The sequence below is a fragment of the Gymnoscopelus microlampas genome (genome assembly GCF_963454915.1).
Source record: "Gymnoscopelus microlampas genome assembly, chromosome: 14".
NCBI lineage: Eukaryota > Metazoa > Chordata > Actinopteri > Myctophiformes > Myctophidae > Gymnoscopelus > Gymnoscopelus microlampas.
The window spans coordinates 12,664,484-12,686,726 of record NC_139951.1 but is presented as its reverse complement, the minus strand read 5'-3'; the positions used below and the strand labels follow the sequence as shown (position 1 = coordinate 12,686,726).

The 22,243-nt window shown below is 42.3% G+C and overlaps 1 protein-coding gene across 1 annotated transcript; it reads right to left on the bottom strand.

Moving 5' to 3' along the window:
- Positions 1 to 111: 111 nt before the first annotated feature.
- Positions 112 to 16,322, bottom strand: a1cf (apobec1 complementation factor; the record flags this gene model as incomplete). Its single annotated transcript, XM_084078668.1, has 12 exons — positions 112 to 248; positions 1,220 to 1,389; positions 1,863 to 1,999; positions 5,508 to 5,749; positions 7,764 to 7,908; positions 8,125 to 8,265; positions 8,709 to 8,806; positions 9,554 to 9,718; positions 11,816 to 12,054; positions 12,712 to 12,842; positions 13,135 to 13,269; positions 16,224 to 16,322. The coding sequence occupies 12 exons, from the start codon at positions 16,320 to 16,322 to the stop codon at positions 112 to 114; spliced, it is 1,839 nt and encodes a 612-aa protein (XP_083934794.1).
- Positions 16,323 to 22,243: the final 5,921 nt, after the last annotated feature.

The window sequence follows — 22,243 nt, the reverse complement described above, 5'->3', positions numbered from 1 at the left end:
TTTTTTTGGCATGGCAACATGACCAGAAGGCCGACATCCTCCGATTCCTTCTGAACTTTGAGAACTACTTTGGTTGTGGATGTCATTCCTGCCCACCCGTCCCAGGCTGTTCTAGAACACCCCGTAGTTGTCGGCGTGGCGCGTTGCCACGGCGAAGGCGGGGTAGCCTTCGTAGGTGGTGTAGGTCAGGTCCTGTTTGAGCTGAGACGCCACGGCCGCAGAGGACGTCGGGCTGGCCAGGGTGTAGCCTGCACAGAAAGGACAGGACATGTGGTCAAAACGCACCACACACACACACACGCACGCGCGCGCATGCACAAAGTGGTGGAAAGTAACAAAGTACATTTACTCAACCACTGTACACAACGCGTCGCTTTGTGAGCTTGTAGATTTTATGCATTTGAAAACTTGTGAAATGAGACCTTCTGCATAATGAGTACTTGAATCCTTGAATACTTTTGGTACTTGAAGTATATTTTGATGCCACTACGTTTGTACTTTTCTAGTAGGCTAAGTAAATTTTGAATACTGGACCTGTATTTGTACAGACTATTTCTGCAATAGGGTATTGATACTTTTACTTAAGTACAAAACATTTAGTACTTCTTCCATCACTGCATGCAGGTACACACACGCACGCACGCACGCACGCACGCACGCACGCACACACACACGCACACGCACACGCGCACACATACTCAGAATGTGTGCGTGTGCTTGAGCCATGACTGGTGCACCCGAGCGAGGTGCTACAAATGTGACTAATAAACACCTTGAACTTATCCACAAGTTTCCTAGAGCATCATGGGCATCACTTCCTTCCTGTCGATTTGATCAGGTATCAGGGATCATATCGACAGGAAGTGATGCCCATAGTGCCCTAGGAAACTTGTGGATCGACCACATTGACGTGGTCACTATACCACCCCCAGTCTCACACTGTACAAATCACTTGTATTACATATATGCTACAGATGATAACTGAACTGTACAAGAAGAGGAGCGTAGTCAAAGCTTAACGCATCATCAAGGACAGGCACCATCGCAGCCACAAACTGTTCAAACCCCTACAACCTTATGTTATGCTGTGGGTCCTTGAAATTAAAAAAAGTTTGAGAACCACTGTGCTACACTAAATGGTACCTGGACTGAGCCATTCAATGGAGTCCTGACACTTTGAGAGTTGGCTGATGTTACTTCGGTACGGACCTTCACATACCTTGGAAGGCCACTGAGGTCACAGCAGCCGAAGCAGCAGCGGCGGCGGCAGCGGCAGCAGCCTCGTTGACGCCCTCTGTCTGCAGACCCAGGGTCTGCAGCGTGTGCTCTGCTGCATGGAGCTTAGCCTCGTCCACTGCTGTACACAGCTTGGCTGGGGTGAACGGGTGGCTGCAGGAGAAAGGAGAGATTATCCGAGTCTTAGAACATGTTTGCTAGTGCCCTACTAGTGTTTGTTCGTCTGTTTGTTTGTTTGTCCTGTTTCCTCCTGTGTCTCTGCCCCAGCAGGTCATTCACACAGAGTATAAAAAGCTGCCAGCGACAAACAAATAGGCTCTATGCACAGCAGCCATATTGGAAATAAATTGGGCCTCTTCTTACTTCCTTCACAGGTGTTACCAATGATACTAATGAAGGCTCTGTTCCATTCTGGTCAAACAGAGTCAGGGCGCTGATATTGTGCATGTTGGCTCACTGGAAACACTCTGCTACACCAGTGGGTTGTCAACGTGTGGTCCTTGAGGGGGTTCCAAATGGCACCTTAAAAGTGTGTGTAACTCCGAGAGTGTACAAATGGAACCAAATGGTCCATTTGGTTGATACGTGACGTGATAATGAGTGAATGAGCGTGTTATTAGACCTACACGTTGGGGTACTGTGTAGCGAGGGCGGGTATGGTGACTTTGTAGAGGAACAGCTGTCTCTGGTCAGGACCAATGGCTGAGTGCAGCTGGTACACAGGGTGACCCCAGTTGTTCTTCTGACACACCTCCTCCAGAATCTACACAGAGAGAGAGAGAGAGAGAGAGAGAGAGAGAGAGAGAGAGAGCGTGACTAGGTTGGTCCTATAGGTCATAGGTTTTCAACAGGTAGACCTTGGACCACTGCTGGTCCATGAAGGTATTGCATGTGGTCCCTGGCCATGCATTTAGTAATGTAGGAAAGTGTTTTATCTTTATTTATGAACATTTTATTTATTTATTTTCTTACCGGTGGGGGTCGGAGGTAAAGAAATTCCACAGAAAAGGGGAGTTAGAATGTCAAGAAGGGGAAGTGTACCAGCTTGCCTGATTGAGTCATCATTATTAGGACATGTGCCCATATAATAACATCATGTCTGCTCACTCATACATACGATACAAATCAATATATCAGTTAACATAAGTTTAATTGAAGGTTGGATAAATTAAGAGAATAGAATAAGGGTAACCGTGGGATACCAATAGATCAGTGGTTCTCAACCTTTTTTTAAATATATTTCAGTTAAATAATGCCTGGGCTTGAATTTGTTGCACGTATATCGTGTAACGAATGAAATCATGCCCTTAACAGTCATTATTTAATTTCAAGCTTTTTCTCCCAGACCACGCCTATTAATTCAAGCATTTTCTGACATTTGATGGAAAAAACATATTTTAATAGATGTATTCATGTGTTTAAATTTTAACTAACAGATGCTTGGACGCACTCCCGACATATTGTCACCATACAGCGTACGAACATATGGTGAGTGAGTAGCCTATATTTTGATTCATTGCTGGATCTGATTTTTAAATCTCTGTGTTGTTATCCATGTCCTCACTGTATTGTCTGATTCACCGCCTTTTGCGATTATTTTAATGTTGTTTTACGCTTCAGCTTTTCTTTTTTGCTTTATTGTTAAATTAGTTGTGACATTAATGTCACAACTAATGTGTCATTCAAATGTTTGTTATCAGGGCGTCCTTGAAAAAGAGAGCTTGCTCTCAATGGGTTTCCCTGAATAAATAAAGGAAAAAGAAAGAAAAGAAAGAAAGATGAATCAATCAACCTCATGAAAGATTTACGCAGACCCGACTTTTTAGACTATTGCTCATTATTCTGAAGAACTCGTTTGACCATGGAACTAATGATGCAACACCTTGTTGAAAGATCGTTGTAGCCTAGCTAATTAATCCCCTTATGCAAGATGAGGCTTTAATTATTTTCTCCCTTACATTCAAATCGTTTTCAGTCCCAAATATAATTCTTTAACCAGTGGTGGAAAAAGTAGGCTACTCAAATTCTTTACAAGTAAAAGTATCAATACTGCAATATAGAAATACTCTGTTACAAGTAAAAGTCCAGAATTCTAAATTTACTTGATTAAAAGTACAAAAGTATTGGCATCAAAATTTACTTAAAGGTAGGGTAAGTGATATTTTTTGGTTAAAACAAAAACTGTTTTGTTAAATGGTTAAAGCACTATATTCTGATAGTAATCATTGCTATAGAGTATTTGTTCAGTAACAGGAGTCTCTCCGTCTCTCCAGCTCTTTAATAAACAGAAAATACATTTTCCGGTAGGTGTCAAAATCTCAGCCAATCAGGAGAAAGTACCCATTTTTAAGCTTAATTTGTATAGTGTTCCAGTTCCAATTTTGTCTGCTCATTTCTTAGTGTCATCACTTCTAATGTCACTTCTTTAATCTATATCCTGATTGAGTTCTCTATCCTGATTGGATAAAGAATACTGTTTGTATGAGTGTGCCAACCAGCAATATGGAGATTGTGAAATTATGTAATAGTTTTAGAGTTTTGGTGTGTAAATTAAGAACTTTAATAGTTGTGGTGTTTGTAGACACCAGTGATTTCATGTGTTTTGTAGAAGGTGTGATTTGTTTTGAGAAGATTCAGTGATTTTGTGGTTCTGTGTTGCATGTTAATTCAGCTATTAGGAAGAAGTCTAAGCGACATTAGGAGTGAGGGAAATTTGAGTGAGGTCTCTTGCAGACATTAGGAGGGAAGGAGTCTCTGGAGACAGGAAACGGAGGTCTCAGTAGAGATAGTAGTAGGGAAGAGGGAGTCTCAGTGGAGATATGAAACGGAGGTCTCCGTAGAGATAGTAGTAGGGAAGAGGGAGTCTCAGTAGACAGGAAACGGAGGTCTCAGTAGAGACAGCAGTAGGGAAGAGGGAGTCTCTGGAGATATGGGAAAGGGGTCTCTGTGAGACAAAGGAGAGATGGTTTTGGTGGGTAGATGGGAAGGAGTGAATTGAGCATGTTTTTTTTTTTGAGTTATGTGAAGTGGAATCAAACATTTTTTTTGTTTTAAATGATAAATGTTTGATCTTAGGGTGGAGGTGTTATGACCCTAGGGTCATATTATGTATTTTCCTGTGTGTTCCCCCTCATTGTGTGTGTTTGTGAATGATTTGTATACAGCTGGAGTGAATGGTGACTGAGTGAGTGGTGGCTGAGTGTCTGGCTGATTAATAGGTGGAGCCTGCTGATGATTGGCTCCTGTGACTAGGCTGGGGACTATAAAGATGGCTGTCCCCAGTTACTCAGATGTCTTCCTTCTAACCAGCCTTCAACCACACCAGTCATGTATTTGATAGTGATTTTAGCTCTGTTAAGTGTGTTTTAGAGTTGCTAGTTTTAACATGGGTTAGTTTACAGCTTTTAGGTATTGTAGGGGTGGGTGGCCTTTCTGTTGTTTATGTTTATGTGTGAAGTTAGGTAAGAACTATGTATTTCTGTTTGGTACAGGTAAGCATAGGTTTTTGTTTTGAGTTTGATTTGATGTACAAGGGCCCACCCTGAGGTAATTTACCCATGTTTTAATCGTCATTTAATAAATCACTGTCCTTTGGACATTTAAACTTGTGTTGACTGGGTGTGTTTTGGAGACTGGGAAGGAGGGAGTCCATTATGTGTTGTGACCAAAGGCTCCCCTAGGCCGGGTTGTAACAATAGCAATGAGTACTATAAGAATATAGAGCTATTTAACACTTATTTTAACCAAAGAAAATCACTTACCCTACCTTTAAAGTACCAAAAGTAAAAGGTTTGAAAATAGCAGATCTACAAGCTCACAACGCGTCGCGGAGCTTGTCGATCTGCTATTTTCAAATAGCCTACGTATAAAATAGGGCTAAAGTGGTTAATGTTTCATAATATCATAATTTATATCTGAAGTTTTCAAATAATTGTAGTGGAGTAAAAGTACAATATTTGCCTCAGAGATGTAGTGGAGTAGAAGTATAAGAGTACTGAAAATTGAAAATGCTCCAGTAAAGTAAAACATACCTCAAAATTGTACTTAAGTACAGTACTTAAGTAAATGTACTTAGTTACTTTACACCACTGGCTTTAACTGCTATTATTGGCTCATTTTACGCACCTGCTTGTCATTCATTGCATTGCATGCATTAAAAATGATTATGTCCGCTATTTTCATCAAATGTCCGATAAATTGTAATCCTTCCGGACACGGTGACCGGCACTGTCAAATCCTAGTACACGTGTGTGTGTGTATGTGCGTCCTACCTGCGTCGGATGTTTGAGTCCGGACGTTTTGAGGGCCATGGCCGCCGGGTTCAGAGGGGTCAGCTCCATGCCCGGCAGCAGATCGTACAGCTTCTCCTCGGCCCGCTTGTCCGCCTTCAGGCCGTACGCGGCTCCTCCTCCTCCGCGGCCCGGAGCTCCGCCCCCGGCGCTGTAGGCCAGGTAGCCCCGCCCACCCAGCCCCCGCACCCCCGCGGCCCCTACAGGCACAGTCATGTAAACTTCTACAGGGGAAGGCAGTGAAATCAAAGCAAATCACCGGGGAATCAATTGGTATCGATAAGTACCAATCAATCGTTACAATTATGTGAATCACAGTGAATCACAGTGACACACAGCTGGAGTGACCATACAGTACAAGACACCATTCCCGATCCTAGGCCTACATCAGTTCTACAGGGTCTACAGTGGCATACGTGTGGCTCTGTTCGACTATAAAAAGTGTGTGAACCGTGCCGTGAAACATTATCTCTTTGACATGCTTATCAAATGTTTTATTTCTCCTTTTTCCTCTTCTCATTTTCTTACATAGTCTTCAGGTAGCCTATGCCAGCATGAAAACACTGCTGTCACAGAGATACGAACGGTAGTTGCAAAAGTACTTTTACTGTAAGCTCTAGAAATTCTGCCTGGCAACTCATCCAGTGTCTTGACAGAGGCAATGGACATGGCAATGAGCTGATCCTCTTTTGTAGTTAAGCATTGAAGTATACTTTTGGAATTGAAGAATATGGCCTCCTCAAAGGACCCCTGATAATGATGTCTTTAATTCCTCTGTCCTCGAATACTAAGTTACTAAGTTTCTCCAAAAAAAATAAAAATAATAATAATAATCTTCATTTTCCTACAATACTGAATGCATGATCAGGGACCACATGCAATACCTCCACGGACCACCAGTGGTCCACGGACCACCACTTGAAAACTAATGCTTTAAAGGCAGTGTATGTAACTTTTCCCTGTGTTTACACAACAAAACAATAAATACATTGTTTACCAATCATTTCACTCTATACCAGCAGTCATCATCAGCCATTGGAGTAGTGTGGTACTGTTTACCCGCAGAAACGCATTACCCTCTCTATGTGTTTTGCTGTTTTCACTGTTTGTTTTGGTAGACAGGGATGTTTTTGAGCTACCGAAACAAACACCAAAACCCAAAACACCAAAATACAGTGAGAAGGCAGTGTGCTTCTGCAGGTAAACACACCACCACGCTACTCCAGTGGCCGATGACTGCTGGTATAAATAATAAATGATCGATAAAAATATATTGCTTTGTTACGTAAACACAGGGCAAACATATACCTTTAAGTAGTAAATTACTGGAGACATTATAACACACTAGTCAGTTTGTCTTGTATGATGGCTTCAGCTGTGTGGGTCATGTGATCTCTGCCTTGGCCAGCACAGTACAGTGAAACACGGCTTCAGTCTGTCTTCAAACCGGTTCATGTGTGGCTTCTTTGGAGACCAGGATTGTCAATTAGTCTCCATTCAGTCATTTTTTTTCTTTTTCCATTTTGATTGAGTTTTGATTTATTTTATATTGTATTTGTTGGATGCAATTTCTGTGGGCTATTGTAGTCTGTTTTATTTTTATTTTTTAAAATCTTATTCAGGTGATTCATTCTTACATTTTGATTTGAATTGGATTCATATTTACTGTACATTTCTTTTGATTCAAGTTGTTTGCTTTAGAAGAATATTCAAGCACACAAATCATTTATTTTTGTGTTCAGATTTGGTTTGCTTCAATCAGACTGTAATATGCAGGCAGTGACAGCAGATTGTGATACGAGCAAATGCTACAAACAATGCAGTAACCTCAGTCTCCTAATATGTGTGACCATAACCATAAATACTGTTTCCTGTGAAAACTTGTGATTATTATTGCAGTTTACATTAAGATTGAAATGTGTCCTTTATATGTAAATCTCCATAAGCCCCAAAAATAATGAAGCTACCAACCATCAGTGTCTATAATTATAACATATTTTCTGATAGGAAGCTGATAGCTGGTGGCTGATATGTTTTAGATTGAAGGTTTTCCTTGGATAACAGAATGTATTTTTACAATCACACCATTGTAAAAAACTTTCAATCAATAACAAATTAATTTCCCAAATTAATAGTATATCTTATTAAAATATGATTCTATCATTATATAGGTTGATTAATAACAATCGGTCATAAGATTATGAATGCAAGCATAAGCTCAGAATGATCTCCACTCACCTCTGACAGAGGGGGTCCTGATCAGACCCCGGCCCCCGATGTGAGCCTTGGCCCCTGGGAAGCGGAACTGACTGGGGATGGCCGCGTACGCCTGGGGAGCGTAGAACACCGGCGCACCCAGGAAGGCCGCATTAGGATCATACACCTGGAGAGGAAAGGAGAGGAGAGGAGAGGAGTCAGTATTGTAGTTGTTTTTTTAGTCATACTTAATTAGTATCTAGCAAGTATACTTGGTAAGTACCCTAGTTGGGTACAATCTCACTGGGTGTGTTGTGAGATTTACAATCTCACAACACATGACGTTATATACAATAGGAATGAAGTAGTTGAATAAGTATTTAGAGGTATGCCTGACCGGCACTTGTCCCAGGCTGTAGGCAGCGTAGTCGGGCTGCATCAGAGATGTTGCGCTGCGCCCCCCCGTTCCCCTGGTGTAACGCACATAACTGTCCTTATCCACCGGCTTGGCTAGAGTCACCTCTATAGGAGAACCATCTAATACCTGGAGGGAGGGAGAGAGAGAGAGAGAGAGAGAGAGAGAGAGAGAGAGAGAGAGAGAGAGAGAGTATTAATCATAAAACAAATTGTATGTATTACATCACGTCTTAGTGTTCATTAATGTGCATTGTCCGGACGATTTTTAAAGATTTAGTGCCAGGGATACCCATGAGAGAAGATTTGTCAAATTGTCCAGCAAAATGAGAAACAGCTTCAACACTTAAGCCCTATTTAAAAACTGTCAGCTATTCGAAAATAGCAGATCTACAAGCTCACAACATGTCGCATCGCATTATGATGCCTTGTGGGCTTGTAGATCAGCTATTTTGGAATAGCCGTCCTGGGGGGCTCTGGGCGTCACGTTGAGGACCATGCAGTGCTGTAGTAAACTGTAAATTCATCCCTAGAACAACAGGAAGTGTTGACTGTGTTGTGTTCAGTTCTGACCTTGCCGTTGAGGGCGTTCATGGCGCTAATGGCGTCTTCTCTCTGAGAGAAATGGACGAATGCATAGTCTCTGATCTTCTTCACTCTCTCCACAGCACCTAGAGACACACGCACGCACGCACGCACGCACGCACGCACGCACGCACGCAAGCACGCACACACACACACACACACACACACACACACACACACACACACACACACACACACACACACACACACACACACACACCAAGGTTATTATAGTTTAGACATGTTCATACATTTGTATTTAAAAATAACATTATTTTTTACTTCATTTTATCAATTTGTATTTTTAAAATGGGTTTGCTTAGTTTAGTTTAGTGTAAAACATGCCATTTTAAAAGATGTATTCACAGTTAGAACTGGCACAACTAAATAGAATTGGAAGATAGATTTCATCCATCCAAGATACTAGTGTTATATTGAGAATATATTGAGAGACTTAAACAAAGGATATTTTCTCTGATCTTTTAGTTAGATTTTGTTAGTTTTTCTAAACACATAATACAGTTAAAGTTAGTTAGCACTTTTTTTTGTAAAGCCCATTTCTTAATTCCATTTCAGTTAACTGAAATGTTCACTGATTTTTTTTTTGTCAGAGACCATACAGAATTGTTCAAACATATATTTATATTTTTGAAATGGCTGATCTACAAGCTCACAACGCTCAGTTGTGAGGACAGTTTGGAACCACTGCATTACACTGCAGTCAGATACACACACACACACACACACACACACACACACACACACACACACACACACACACACACACACACACACACACACACACACACACACACACAGTGCATTGGTGTTACCTGGTTTTAAAGTGTTGAACTCCTTCTCGATAATGTCCTCCGTCGTCTGCAGCATCAGGTTCCTCACATACAGGATCTTGACCGTTGACATGGTGTCCTCATCCACCTCCACCTCAGGCTCTGCCCAGTCGACGGCAATGGCATGACCCCACAGCTGGATGCGACCTGAGAGAGAGAGAGAGAGAGAGAGAGAGAGAGAGAGAGAGAGAGAGAGAGAGAGAGAGAGAGAGAGAGAGAGAGAAAATTAAACACTCCTGATCAATTCTGTCTTTTCACTCATGTGATTAAAATACTACAAGACTGAGGTCCAGAGCGACTTTACCGATCTTGCACCCAAACCCTATTTTAATGAAGTTGAGGACATAAACATAAACATGATGGTGGAGTGTGTTTTGTGTTTTTGTCTTTGTTTTGATGTTGTGAACATCATTTCGGCGACTGTGACATCATCGAACAGAATGTCAGTTCTTACTGGACTACATTGAACACTACAGCCCTGTAGTTCCAGTCAGACCTTCTCCTCCAGCTGATGTCAATCACCTTGTTAAGACTGTCAAATACCTTTACCAAGTGGTCAGGGAAGAGAGAGGGGTGTGACTGGATTTTTTTTTGGGGGGTGGGGCTTTTGTTTTGAGAACCACCGGTCTAGGCGACTAATCAGATCTCTAGCAAGCAACACCGTCGTACTATTAGGCTCATGTGTATTGTCTGCGGTATCTGTGCACATATCTGCATACTCAGAATAAACATAAGCCACAAAAACATACCACACCTAGGTAGAACTGAAGGCACTCTACCTTTGCTCGCTGTCTTTTCCACTACGTCAGAAGACTGAACTGAAATGCCTTGCCTTGTGCTCTCAATGTCACCGGCTCAAGTCCAGCTCGTGGCTTTGTCGCATTATCATCGTTCACATCATTCTCCTTCATACACCTATTTTATTTCAGAATCTGATTAGCAATCAACCTCACACATCCCTGAAAATCCTGTCTAAATAATCTCAATAACTAGAAGGAATATATAGGTTTACTGTTACAGTGTCGGTGTGAAAACAAGAGGAAGTTAATGAGTCCCGTGTTATCACAGAAGCTTGCATCTTTACGACTGTGTTGCTCTCACGATAGACTCATCCGTGGATTATAGATAGCATTATCTTATCAACACACCCCTAAAAGCTCTGCAGCCATTGGACCATGACAAAAGAATATGGCCTCCGGTCGCCCGCCATGGTCCGTCCGTACAGTAGGTAACGTACAGCAGAAGGCCACTGTGTCATTTGTTGTGTCCAGAGGATGTCGAGATTGTCGGCCTTCAAGATAACATGGCTGATGTTTTCTAGGTTAAGTTAGTGACGACATGTCCTCGCTAACGTAGTCATTTTTATTAAAGTCTATGTGTCATTATTCTCCAGAAGGGACAGGGGACTCCGAAATGGATGTTATTGAAATAATGTGTAGTATATTTTGGGGCGTTAACGTCTTCTTGTGCCAGTGTATTTGCATGTCTGCAATTGACTAGTGCCGGTACATCCCATCAGCCGGACTGACAGGCACCCGATCCATTGTGTTCTTTGGTGTGCTGTCTTTAAGAAATATGATCGGCCTAGTAGTATGGGAGATAAGCCACAAGTATAACTCAGGCATAATCCTAACCCCAACCCCTAAACCTAACTTCTAATTGTCTATATGCTAACCCTAACCTGAATCTTTTCCTAATTGTAAGCCTGATCATCACTGATCTGTACGTATGCTAGCCTGGCATTGGCCAGACTGATAACATGGATTCACTCTGACGTTCCTCCCCGGTATCAGTCTGGACTTCGGCGAGTATGTGAAATCAGAAAATGTATTTTGATGCTTTTCACTGTTGTACGGACAGCAGTTGAAACGCAGACACTGATTAGCCCGATGATCATTTTCTGATTTCTCATACTCGCTCCCTATGGGCCGAAGTCCAGACTGATACCGGGGAGGAACGTGAGAGTGAATCTACGTTATCAGGCTGGCCAATGCCAGGCTATACGTATGCCACCCTCACCCCCCACCCCCCCCCAGGAGAACTAAATAAAACAACCATTTCTCTCATCAGGACCAGGACAATGTCCTCACAATGTGTATTTTCTCAAATTCCACTATACTCGTGGGGACATGTGGGCCTCACACAAGTATAATAACACACACAGCACACACACACACACACACACACACACACACACACACACACACACACGATCTCCGATAGTAAACCCCATGATGTCTATACCTGGCAGTAGCTTCCTCCTTGCCATGGCGGCGGCGCGGTGGGTCTCGTACTCGACGAAGGCGAAGCCTCGGTTCTTGGTCTTGTCGGCGGCGCTGGGGTAGACGATGACCTCCACGACCCCGTCGGTGACCTTCCTCATCTCTGAGAGGATCTCCTCGCGTTTCTTGGTCTTGGGGATCCCTCCCACGAACAGGCGGCAGTTGTCGACGCTGGCGCACACGCCCAGCAGGCGACCGTTCCTGTTTGGGACAAAAAATGACCCGTATATAAGCGACTGCCTGGGAATCGAACCCGCAACTGCTGCTCTGTGGTTTACAGTGGTGGAAAGAGTACTCAAATGTTTTAAGTATCAATACTGCAATGTAGAAATACTCTGTTACAAGTAAAAGGCCTGTGTTCAAAATGTTACTTGAGTAAAGGTATTGGCATCAAAATATACTTTAAGTACCAAAAGTAAAAGTACAAAATAGTGAAAATAGCCGATCTACAAGCTCAGAACGCGTCGCATTGCGACGCGTTGTGAGCTTGTAGATCGGCTATTTTCAATTAGCCTATGTATAAAATAGGGCTAAAGTGGTTAATGTATGTTTCATAATATCATCATTTTTTATCTGAAAAGTAACTTGTAACTAAAGTTGTCAAATAATTGTAGAAGAGTAAAAGTACTATATTCGCCTCTGAGAAGTAGTGGAGTAGAAGTAAAAGTACTGAAAACTGGAAATACTCAAGTAAAGTAAAAAAATATGTCAAAATGTACAGTACTCGAGTACATGTACTTAGTTATTTTACACCACTGGTGGTTTATGACGCGTCAACAGTTTGAGATGGTTCTATAATTGGTCATGGGGGGTGGTCTTCAGGTTCTGTCTCATAATAATAATAATACTAATAATGACCTGATTTCATAGTTGTTGAGTTGTTTCATGGCCGTCTTAGCTTCCTGTTTGGCGGTGAAGGTGACGAAGGCGTAGCCTCTGTTGTTACCGTTAAAGTCCATCATCATCCTCACTTCATACAGCTTACCAAACTAGAGAGGGAGAGGGAGAGGGAGAGAGAGAGAGAGAGAGAGAGAGAGAGAGAGAGAGAGAGAGAGAGAGGGAGAGAGAGAGAGAGAGAGAGGGAGAGAGAGAGAGAGGGAGGGAGGGAGAGAGGCAGAGGGATGGAGGGAGGAGATTGAAGCATCAAGAGAGAGAAGAATAAAAACAATATATGAAAGAGAACAAGAAGTTTATAGTTTCTATAGGAGATGTCTGTCTGTCTGTCTGTCTGTCTGCCTGCCTGGCTGTCTGTCTGTCTGCCTGTGTGTCTGTGTGTCTTACCTTCTCACAGAGAGGAACCAGCTCGTCTTCAAACAGGTCTCGGGGTAGTTTCCCTATGAAGATCTCACTTCCTCTCTCAGGAGGTGGTCCGTCCCAGCCTGGAGGAGGTCCACCGTACCTCCTCTGTCCATTCTCCTGAAGAGGAGAGGAGGGGGGGGGGGATCAGTGATTCTTAACCTTTTTAATGTCAAGCACCGTCGGTTTGACATGCTTCAGGCCACGGACCCCCATTTCATACAACGTTTTTTTTAAATCTCTGGGTCCCTGATCTATAATGTAAAATCTTCCAAGTGTTCAGTGCAGAGTGCAGTCTTCAACAGGGGGTCCGGGACCCCTAGGGGGTCCTCAGAGTTACTACAGGGGGTCCGCCCAGTCTTTGTGTGATTTTTACATTAACTACTTCAACCAAGCATCCCTATTCTGAGGAGAACTTTAGCCAAAAGTTGTTCGCTTGTAGGTCTGCTATTTTCGGCAAAGTGGTTTGGTATAGGGGGAAAAGAGCAGACTAAGTACAGAGTGAAAGGTCAGGTTTTCTCGTTTACTAAGTATTGTTTAGAGCATCGTTAAATGTCTGGAAATATACACATTAACGTGAATCCAACATGATAGTGCTGTGAAACAAGTCTATGAAGCTGCCTATGAAATCTATGAAGAAAGAATATATTGTGTACAATAATGGGGGGCCCTGCTTTATCTCTCTCTCAACCAAGGGGTCCTTGGCCTGAAAACGTTTGAAGACCCCTGGTTTAATGTACAAATCAAATGGAACCAAATGGACCCCTGACTTTTACGGTCCATTTGGTTCCATTTGTACACTCTCAAGAGAGTTACAGGACCATTTGGACCCCTGGTGGTCTCCCGGAGCCCGACGAGAAACACTAGTGGTATAGTATTAGAGATAGCTGTTTGTCAGTGCCAACTGCCATTAAGCACTAAAGAAGAAGAAAAAGAACGCTGTTTGTCAGCTTCGCCACCGGGTGATGCCAGAGGGACATAACCACCACAGAATAAGAAGAATTCTAGTTTCTAACAACACCACACCAGTCTCAGCTGTGTTGTTGGTGTTTATCGCTGGTGTGACAAGTTGATTATTCAGTCTTTGTTCCTTTCCCAATGAAGATACAATGATGTGTGATTGTTGTGACTGGGTAAGGAAACAAACTGCATTATTCAAAGCCATTTTGAATCCTAGTTAGCTGCAAGCCACAGAAACACATCATAGCCTCATGTCAAACATGAAAGTTCACAATAAGAAAGTCATAATAAGAATCCAGCACGCATGAATGAATTATGAATGACAAAAATACAAAAAATGAATTCTGTCTTATGCAGCGGTTCAAACAAAAGCAGATATTTCCACTCTAAACCAGTGTATATAACTCTCTAGTCCAGGAGGGGTTCTAAATGTGGGGTCCAGGGTCCCCCAGGGTTCATTGAGAGGGTAGGGGGTCCCCAGCTACATTATTTAATATAGCAGTTTAACCACTTCAACCCTATACATCAGCTGTGCTGAGTGCTAAATAGAATTAAAAGTGGTTCTTTGGTTGGTAATCATAGGGGACCCATAGCACTTATCTTTAAAGGTGCTACGCAGCACTTCTAAAGATAGCTGCTATGTAGCACCATTACAGGTTTGGAGTGTAAAGATGAAGTCACTCTGATGACAGGCTGCCATGTGTCCTTTGGGGACCTAGGAATATTTCTTTACATAAGTGTGCCTTAGGGGCAAAACATTTGAGAATCACTGCTTTAATGTGTCCTCAGCAAATGCATACATACAGGAAATATTTTAGTGTATGTATGTTCTTTTTTCTCCAGTTAGACTAAACAACGCTGAAGAACCTTTAAAGAACCACACAGGGACATTTGGTTATACGGCAGCAGTGTTATTTAGCACCCCAAACACCCCCAACCCCCTCAAGGTGACCAGGAGTTCCGGTTTGGCTGGGATTGTCCTGGTTTCAAGCTGGGTGTCCCGATTCCCAACAAATATCTCTTAAACAATCCAGTTCCCCCAAATATGTGTGTGTGTGTGTGTGTGTGTGTGTGTGTGTGTGTGTGTGTGTGTGTGTGTGTGTGTGTGTGTGTGTGTGTGTGTGTGTGTGTGTGTATATATATATATATATATATATATATATATATATATATATATATATATATATATATATATATATATATATGTGCGCTGCGGACCCCCATCTGAAAATGTTTTGTGCCAGGGTGTAGGGACCCCCAGGAGAGAAGACTTAAAAGCTTGTAAATCTGCTATTTTTAAGAACCATGCAATGTTCTAAACCAATGTTCTAAATCCGAAAAAGAGTTTTCTGAAAAACGTATGATGCTATATATATATATATATATATATATATATATATAGCTAAAATCTAAAATGACACAGACGCTTTCCCGTTAAGATAATAACGCCGCTACACCAGGTCCTGGTTTGGAACCACTGCAGAAGTGCTGAATAACCACCATTTGGTGGGTCCATTTGGTTCCATTTGTACACTCTCCCGAGTTACAGTACTGTAAATTAACACCAAGGATTTTACTGCATTCGTTGATTTGAGTGTAAACTTAATACATTAATTTGTGTTTGAAAAACTGTTGATCTCCAACTGCTGTCTGTTTGTCCTCAGAAAGACGAGAGAGAGAGAGACAGAGACAGAGACAGAGAGAGAGAGAGAGATTGAGGCAGAGAGGATGACATGCAACTGGTGAAACATGAGTGGGAATCAAACCTGTGGAACTTGAGAGCTCATGGCATGTGACACTGTCCTCTGTGATGATGGAGGCTACAGGTATGTTGTTTTGTAAACATCCTGATCTCTTTTCAGAATATAGCCATAACCCACACATGCACACACACTAACCTGTACTAGCTGATATCATAGGGTGTTATGTGTATAAGTGTTACCTCTGTACTAGCTGGTATCATGGGGTGTTATGTGTGTAAGTGTTACCTGTACTAGCTGGTATAGGGTGTTATGTGTGTAAGTGTTACCTGTACTAGCTGGTATCATAGGGTGTTATGTGTGTAAGTGTTACCTGTACTAGCTGGTATAGGGTGTTACGTGTGTAAGTGTTACCTGTACTAGCTGGTATCCTGTTTGTTGGATCAGGTTTCTGAGTGCCGCCTCCTTCTGTGTTCCCGCCAGACCGTCTCCTGCTTTCTGATTGGTTTCCATTGGGTGTGATTGACAGCGATATGTAAATCAGGGAAATTAGCGGTGCTCACTGCAAAGAAACAAACAAAACATTTTTTTTAAACAACTGACAGCAACTTCTAGAAAAATATAGGATTCACATTCTTCAAAATCACTAATTAACATTCTTCAATCTGAGCTCAAAACCTTCCTCACCTCACACCTTCATTGGGCTCAGTAGAATTTACATGTTCATTAGATAAACTATGGCATCTGAATTATGAAAACATATGCCTGGAAGCTGGTTATGTATTGAATTGATGCTGACAAGCATTTACATTGACTTGAGTGTTTGCATATTACAATTACATTGATCTTGTAAATTCATGACGAGAGAGAGTCATATTTCTTTCTTAATGTCCTGATTAACACATTTTTGGCGTCCCTATTTTGGACACATTTTCAATAATTGTGAAAACATAAAATCTACAAGTTCACAATGTGTTACATCACGACACACTATTCCTCGTTTGTTGAAATATATAGGGCTTAGTGCTAAATGGCGTTAGCAGTGTTTTTTATTTTGGTTCATAATCATAGGGGACCCATAGCACCTATCTTTAAAGGTGCTACATAGCACCTTTAAACATAGTTGCTATGTACTGTAGTACCATTAGAGGTTCGGAGTGTAAAGATGAAACCACTATGATGACAGGCAGCCCGGTGTCCTTTGGGGACCCTGGAATAATATTACAGGAAATACTTTTTCCTCACATAGGGGGCAAAACGGTTGCGAACCACTACTTTAATTATGTGCATTATGTGATGAAATATGTGGGGCTTAAGTGGTTAAATGCTGTTTTCTAGATGTGAACGGAGACAGACAGACAGGCAGGCATACAAAAAAACAGACACAGACACACAGAGAGACGGGTAGTCAGACAGACAGACAGACAGACAGAAAGACTGACTTAGGATCAGATTTAGGAATGAACTGTAGTACCTACAGTATGTTGTTTTGAAGGTGTGAGGTGAAAGGTCAAGGTGAGCTCTACAATCATTAATAGACTGACCTGAAGTCAGCTTACATTCAACTGACATGTGTCTCTATGTCAGTGGGTTCAAAGGTTTTTCAGGACATTAATTTAAATTGGGATTACATTACAGCACATTACACATTACATTTCTATTTACACTTCTCATTTGACTTCTACGTTGCTGAGTTCAGCCTGCGAGCCAAAAGTACATTGTTAAATTTGGACTAGCTTACAATGATTAATAGACTATTATTGAATTCAGCCTAGCTTACGTTGATTACTAGCCTACATTGAATGCAGCCTAGCTTACATTGATTGCTAGCCTACATTATTGTATTCAGCCTAGCCTACATTGATAGCTACTGTTAAATTCAATGAAGCTTGCATTACAGCCATCAAGTTCAACCTGTGATGTTCTACAATGATAGTCACATCTGCCTCAGTCATTTGCTCGCTCACACACACACGCACACGCACGCACGCGTGCATGCACGTACGCATGAACCCACACACGCATGAACCCACACACGCAAGCATGCAGCTGTTTGAACCTCAGCCTAATGATGGTGATGTTAAAGAGCTTCGTGCTTCTTCATTGCATCCATTATCATGGGGATTGGACACACACACACACACACACACACACACACACACACAGAGAGACAAAGCATCATCTTTCTTTGTGTCACTTCAAAGAGAAGCATAAGAAGGGAGACACACTTCACTTCAGAGTGAAAGAATAATAGAGAAGGGATGAGCGTGGAGGATTACAGAAAGGAAGGCTGAAAGATGGAGAGAACGAGAGAGAGCGAGGGAGGGAGAGAGAGCTACTGCAGGTCAAGATAAAAGCAAAGAAGAGAGAATAGATGGAGAGAGAACAAAATAGACATAGTGTGACAAAGGAAGAGACTTGAAGAAGTGAGAGAGGGAGAGATGGAGAGAATGGAGAGAGAGAGAGAGAGAGAGAGAGGATGACCACTCATCTTCAACATGCATATCATCCACAGCCAGTCATTGAGGTGCTAACGCTAGTATGATTACCATGATTCATGAAGACACTGTACTCAATATCATGCTATATGCGTACAGTACATACATGCACACTAAACAATATACACGTACAAATAGATGCACACACATGTAATACAATTTTGTCAGGAACACTCACGTCAAAGTAGATTTAACCATTTTTTTGTAACAAAGGGAATACAGTTAAACTGTAAACTGCTCTTTATGATGTTCCCTAAATTTTGCTAAACGAAATAAGGGAACGCTATGCAAAATGCCCCCATGGGTATACAAGAGCTGGCCCATAGCAAGACAGTTACAGTAATCAGAGTAACTTGAGTCATGCAAACTTGAATGCATTTTAACATTAAAGCCATAGAACATTGAATTCAGTTTAGAGCCATGCGAACATTTAACTCCAGTTTGCACAGATGAATTTCAGTTCCAACAGTCAGTTTAAACGTTTGAGTAATGCAAGACTCTGAACTATCTGGGGTGGTGGAGGAGAGCTTTGCCAGCAGCAGCAGAGTGTGGCAGCAACCATAGACATATAAAGGTAGACGCCTCCTCTGGCTCTGAAGCGTGTGTATCTCGGACGCACTTCCGCTTCCTCTATGCTTGTGGGGGCCAGCTGGAAACTTCCGTGTGCGTCACAGAAGGGGGCGTTCGGTAGGCCAATCAGAGGAAGGTGGGGGCGGGACAACTAGATTCTGACAAGTCCTGGAAAAGACGCGCTGTGATTGGCCAGTAGTCAACTCGCTGTGATTGGCCAGTGCCCGTCCCGCCCGGAAATATGGTGGCCACCATACCAAGCACGTCGCTCCAATGAACTGTAGAGGCCAATGAGGTATCTAGGTTTCTATAGACGGGTTTCCGAGCGACGTCATCACAGAGCAGAATGCGCTATCTGCGCATGCCTGGGGGTGGAAGGCGCGTTCGAAAATACAGCCCTGAGCGGCAGTGAGCGCACTGGCCAATACAAACTAATAGGCGAGTGTGCTCCGGTGCGTAATTTCCGAACGCACCCATAGGCTTCCCCCCGCAGCTGCGCGGTCATATTCCTCTCAATGTTTACTAACAGGAAACCTGTCTATATCTATGGCAGCAACAGGCTCCATGCACAGCAGCCATATTGGAAGGAAATTGGACCTCTTCCTTACTTCCTTCACTACTAATGAAGGCTCTGTTCCATTTAGTTTAGCACAGTGGTTCTCAAACATTTACATTTCAAGGACCCCAATAACTCTGAGAGTGTACAAATGGATGGAACCAAATGGAGCCGTTCCATTTGTAAACTCTCAGAGTTACACACCCAGGGGGTCCAGAAATGGACCAAGGGTCCATTTCTAACCCCCTCAAATAACCATGAGGGTCCCTGGACCACACTTTGAGACCCACTGGTGTAGGCAGTGGCGTGCACAGACATTTTGAGGGGCAGGTGCTCAAGTAAATTATACTTTTTTTTGGTTTACTTGGTCTGCTCTTTTTTCCCTCTACACCTATACCTCTTTGCCAAAAATAGCCGATCTACAAGCGCGAGGCGTTGTGGGCTTGTAGATCTGCTATTTTTGGCTAAAGTTCTCCTCAGAAAAGGGATGCTAAGTTTCGAGTGGTTATGGTAAAAAGAAAAATCATATCACATAAAGAATTGGCGGACCCCCTGTAGTAACTCTGAGGACCCCCAACAGGGTTCCCGGACCCCCTGTTGAAGACCCCTGCTGTAAACTGAAAAAAAAAAGCACCACCTAGAGTCTATCTGTGCACGTCCCTGGGTGTAGGAGTGTCTGAGGTTCAGCGAGCCAACATGCACAATATCAGCACCCTGACTCTGTTTGACCAGAAAGGAACAGAGCCTTCATTAGTATCATTGGTAACACCTGTGAAGAAAGTAAGGAAGAGGCCCAATGTCTTTACGACATGGCTGCTGCTGCGCATAGAGCCCATTGAAGCAGAGATGTAGCGTAGGAGAGAGCCATATTTAAACGGGCCGCCTTGTTGAGGGAGTGAGGTGTGATTGATGTGTAGGAAAGTGTCTGGCTGATTGAAAGCAATCAGCAGACTGACAGCTGATTTACAGCTGAGCTTTTGCGACTACCGTGTCCTGCATGAGCTAACGCTATGCTTCATTTACAAAACACCCGCAATACACTATACAAAAAACGCACGCGCACATTCCAAACATGATAACATACACAACACAGTCTCGGTGTGATTGACCTCTTGAGTGAACAGATCTTTCATCTCTGCTCCATCCATCTTTCCCCTCTCATTTGGTCGATGTCCCCCCTGTCTCTTCTCTACCTCTCCATACTGTATACATCTTTCCTGCTTTCTTTCTTTCCTTCTACGTGTGCTTAAATATTTCCCCTCCTCTCCTCTCCTCTCCGTGTAAATGTCAGTGATTTGCATAAAGTCATGACACAAACATGGAAAGTGTGTAGTGCAGAATAGAATTATTATTAACGGACAGACCTGACTTGCTGTATCACTGTTGTGTTAATATAATACAGACGGAACTGTTTTGGCAATTTGCCACTGTCACAATACTATCTGATGTGTTGTTAGGTGTCAGGCTGTGTGGTCATGTGTGTGTGCGCATGTGCATACACGGTGTGCATATGGTGTATTTGTGCGCATATGGACCACAGTACTACTTATTTTCTATCATTTAAGAACACACACACACACACACACACACACACACACACACACACACACACACACACACACACACACACACACACACACACACACACACACACACACACACACACACACACACACACACACACACACACACACACACACACTATTATTATCATCAAAGCCCCTCATTCTCTAATCCCATCTGGCTTCATTAACCAACCCCTCAGCTTTCATCACACTATCTCTATCTCTTCATCTGTCATTCTTACCATTCTCTCTTTCTCTCCTCTCTTCATACCTAATCATCTCTCTCTCGCAGTCTAATCTATTCTTATTATTATCAGTGTCACTTCACCAGTGGTGTAAAGTAACTAAGTAAATTGAATCAAGTACTGTACTTAAATACAACTCTGAGTTTTTTTTTTCTTTACTGGAGTATTTCCAATTTTCTTTTTACTTCTACTCCACTACATCTCAGAGGCAAATATTAGACTTTTACTCCACTACAATTATTTGAAAACTATAGTTACTTACTGGTTACTTTGTTGATTTTGATTATTATTACAAAACATATATTACCCACTTCAGCCCTATATACATTTTGGCTATTTGAAAATAGCAGATCTACAAGCTCACAATGCGTCGCGATGCGACGCATTGTGAGCTTGTAGATCGGCTATTTTCAAAAGATTCTTATGCATTTGAAAACTTGTGAAATGGGAGATTCTGCATAATGACTACATTTACTTTTGGTTATTTAGGTACATTTTGATACCAATACTTTTGTACTTTTACTCAAGTAAATGTTGATTACCGGACTTTTACTTGTGTTTCTACATTGCAGTATTGATACTTTTACTTAAGTAAAAAGAAATAGTGCTTTTCACTTCACTTCACTTCACTTCAGTGTTCTCCCATAGAAATGAAACTTAGCTACAGAACCCATACCCTTCAAGGTGGTTCTCAAACTGTGGGTTGGGACCCCCAGGGGGGGTTTCTCACTCAACAGTAAACAAACCAACGTACAGTATAGGTGCATACATTGGCCAAATTGTCAAATATTACCTAAGAAAGAAGTTGAACAACAACAACAAAAACATTTTGAACATCGTTGTTCTACATGCTAGATCGGCTATTTTCACAATATTTATCTGTGGAACCGAGTAAAAATGTAATGTCCCAACTCCTACAATTCCAGGTGTTTGTCAGGGTGGGGTGGGGTGGGGGGTCCCAGTATGATGCTTTTGGGGGGTCGAGAACCACTGTTCTAGA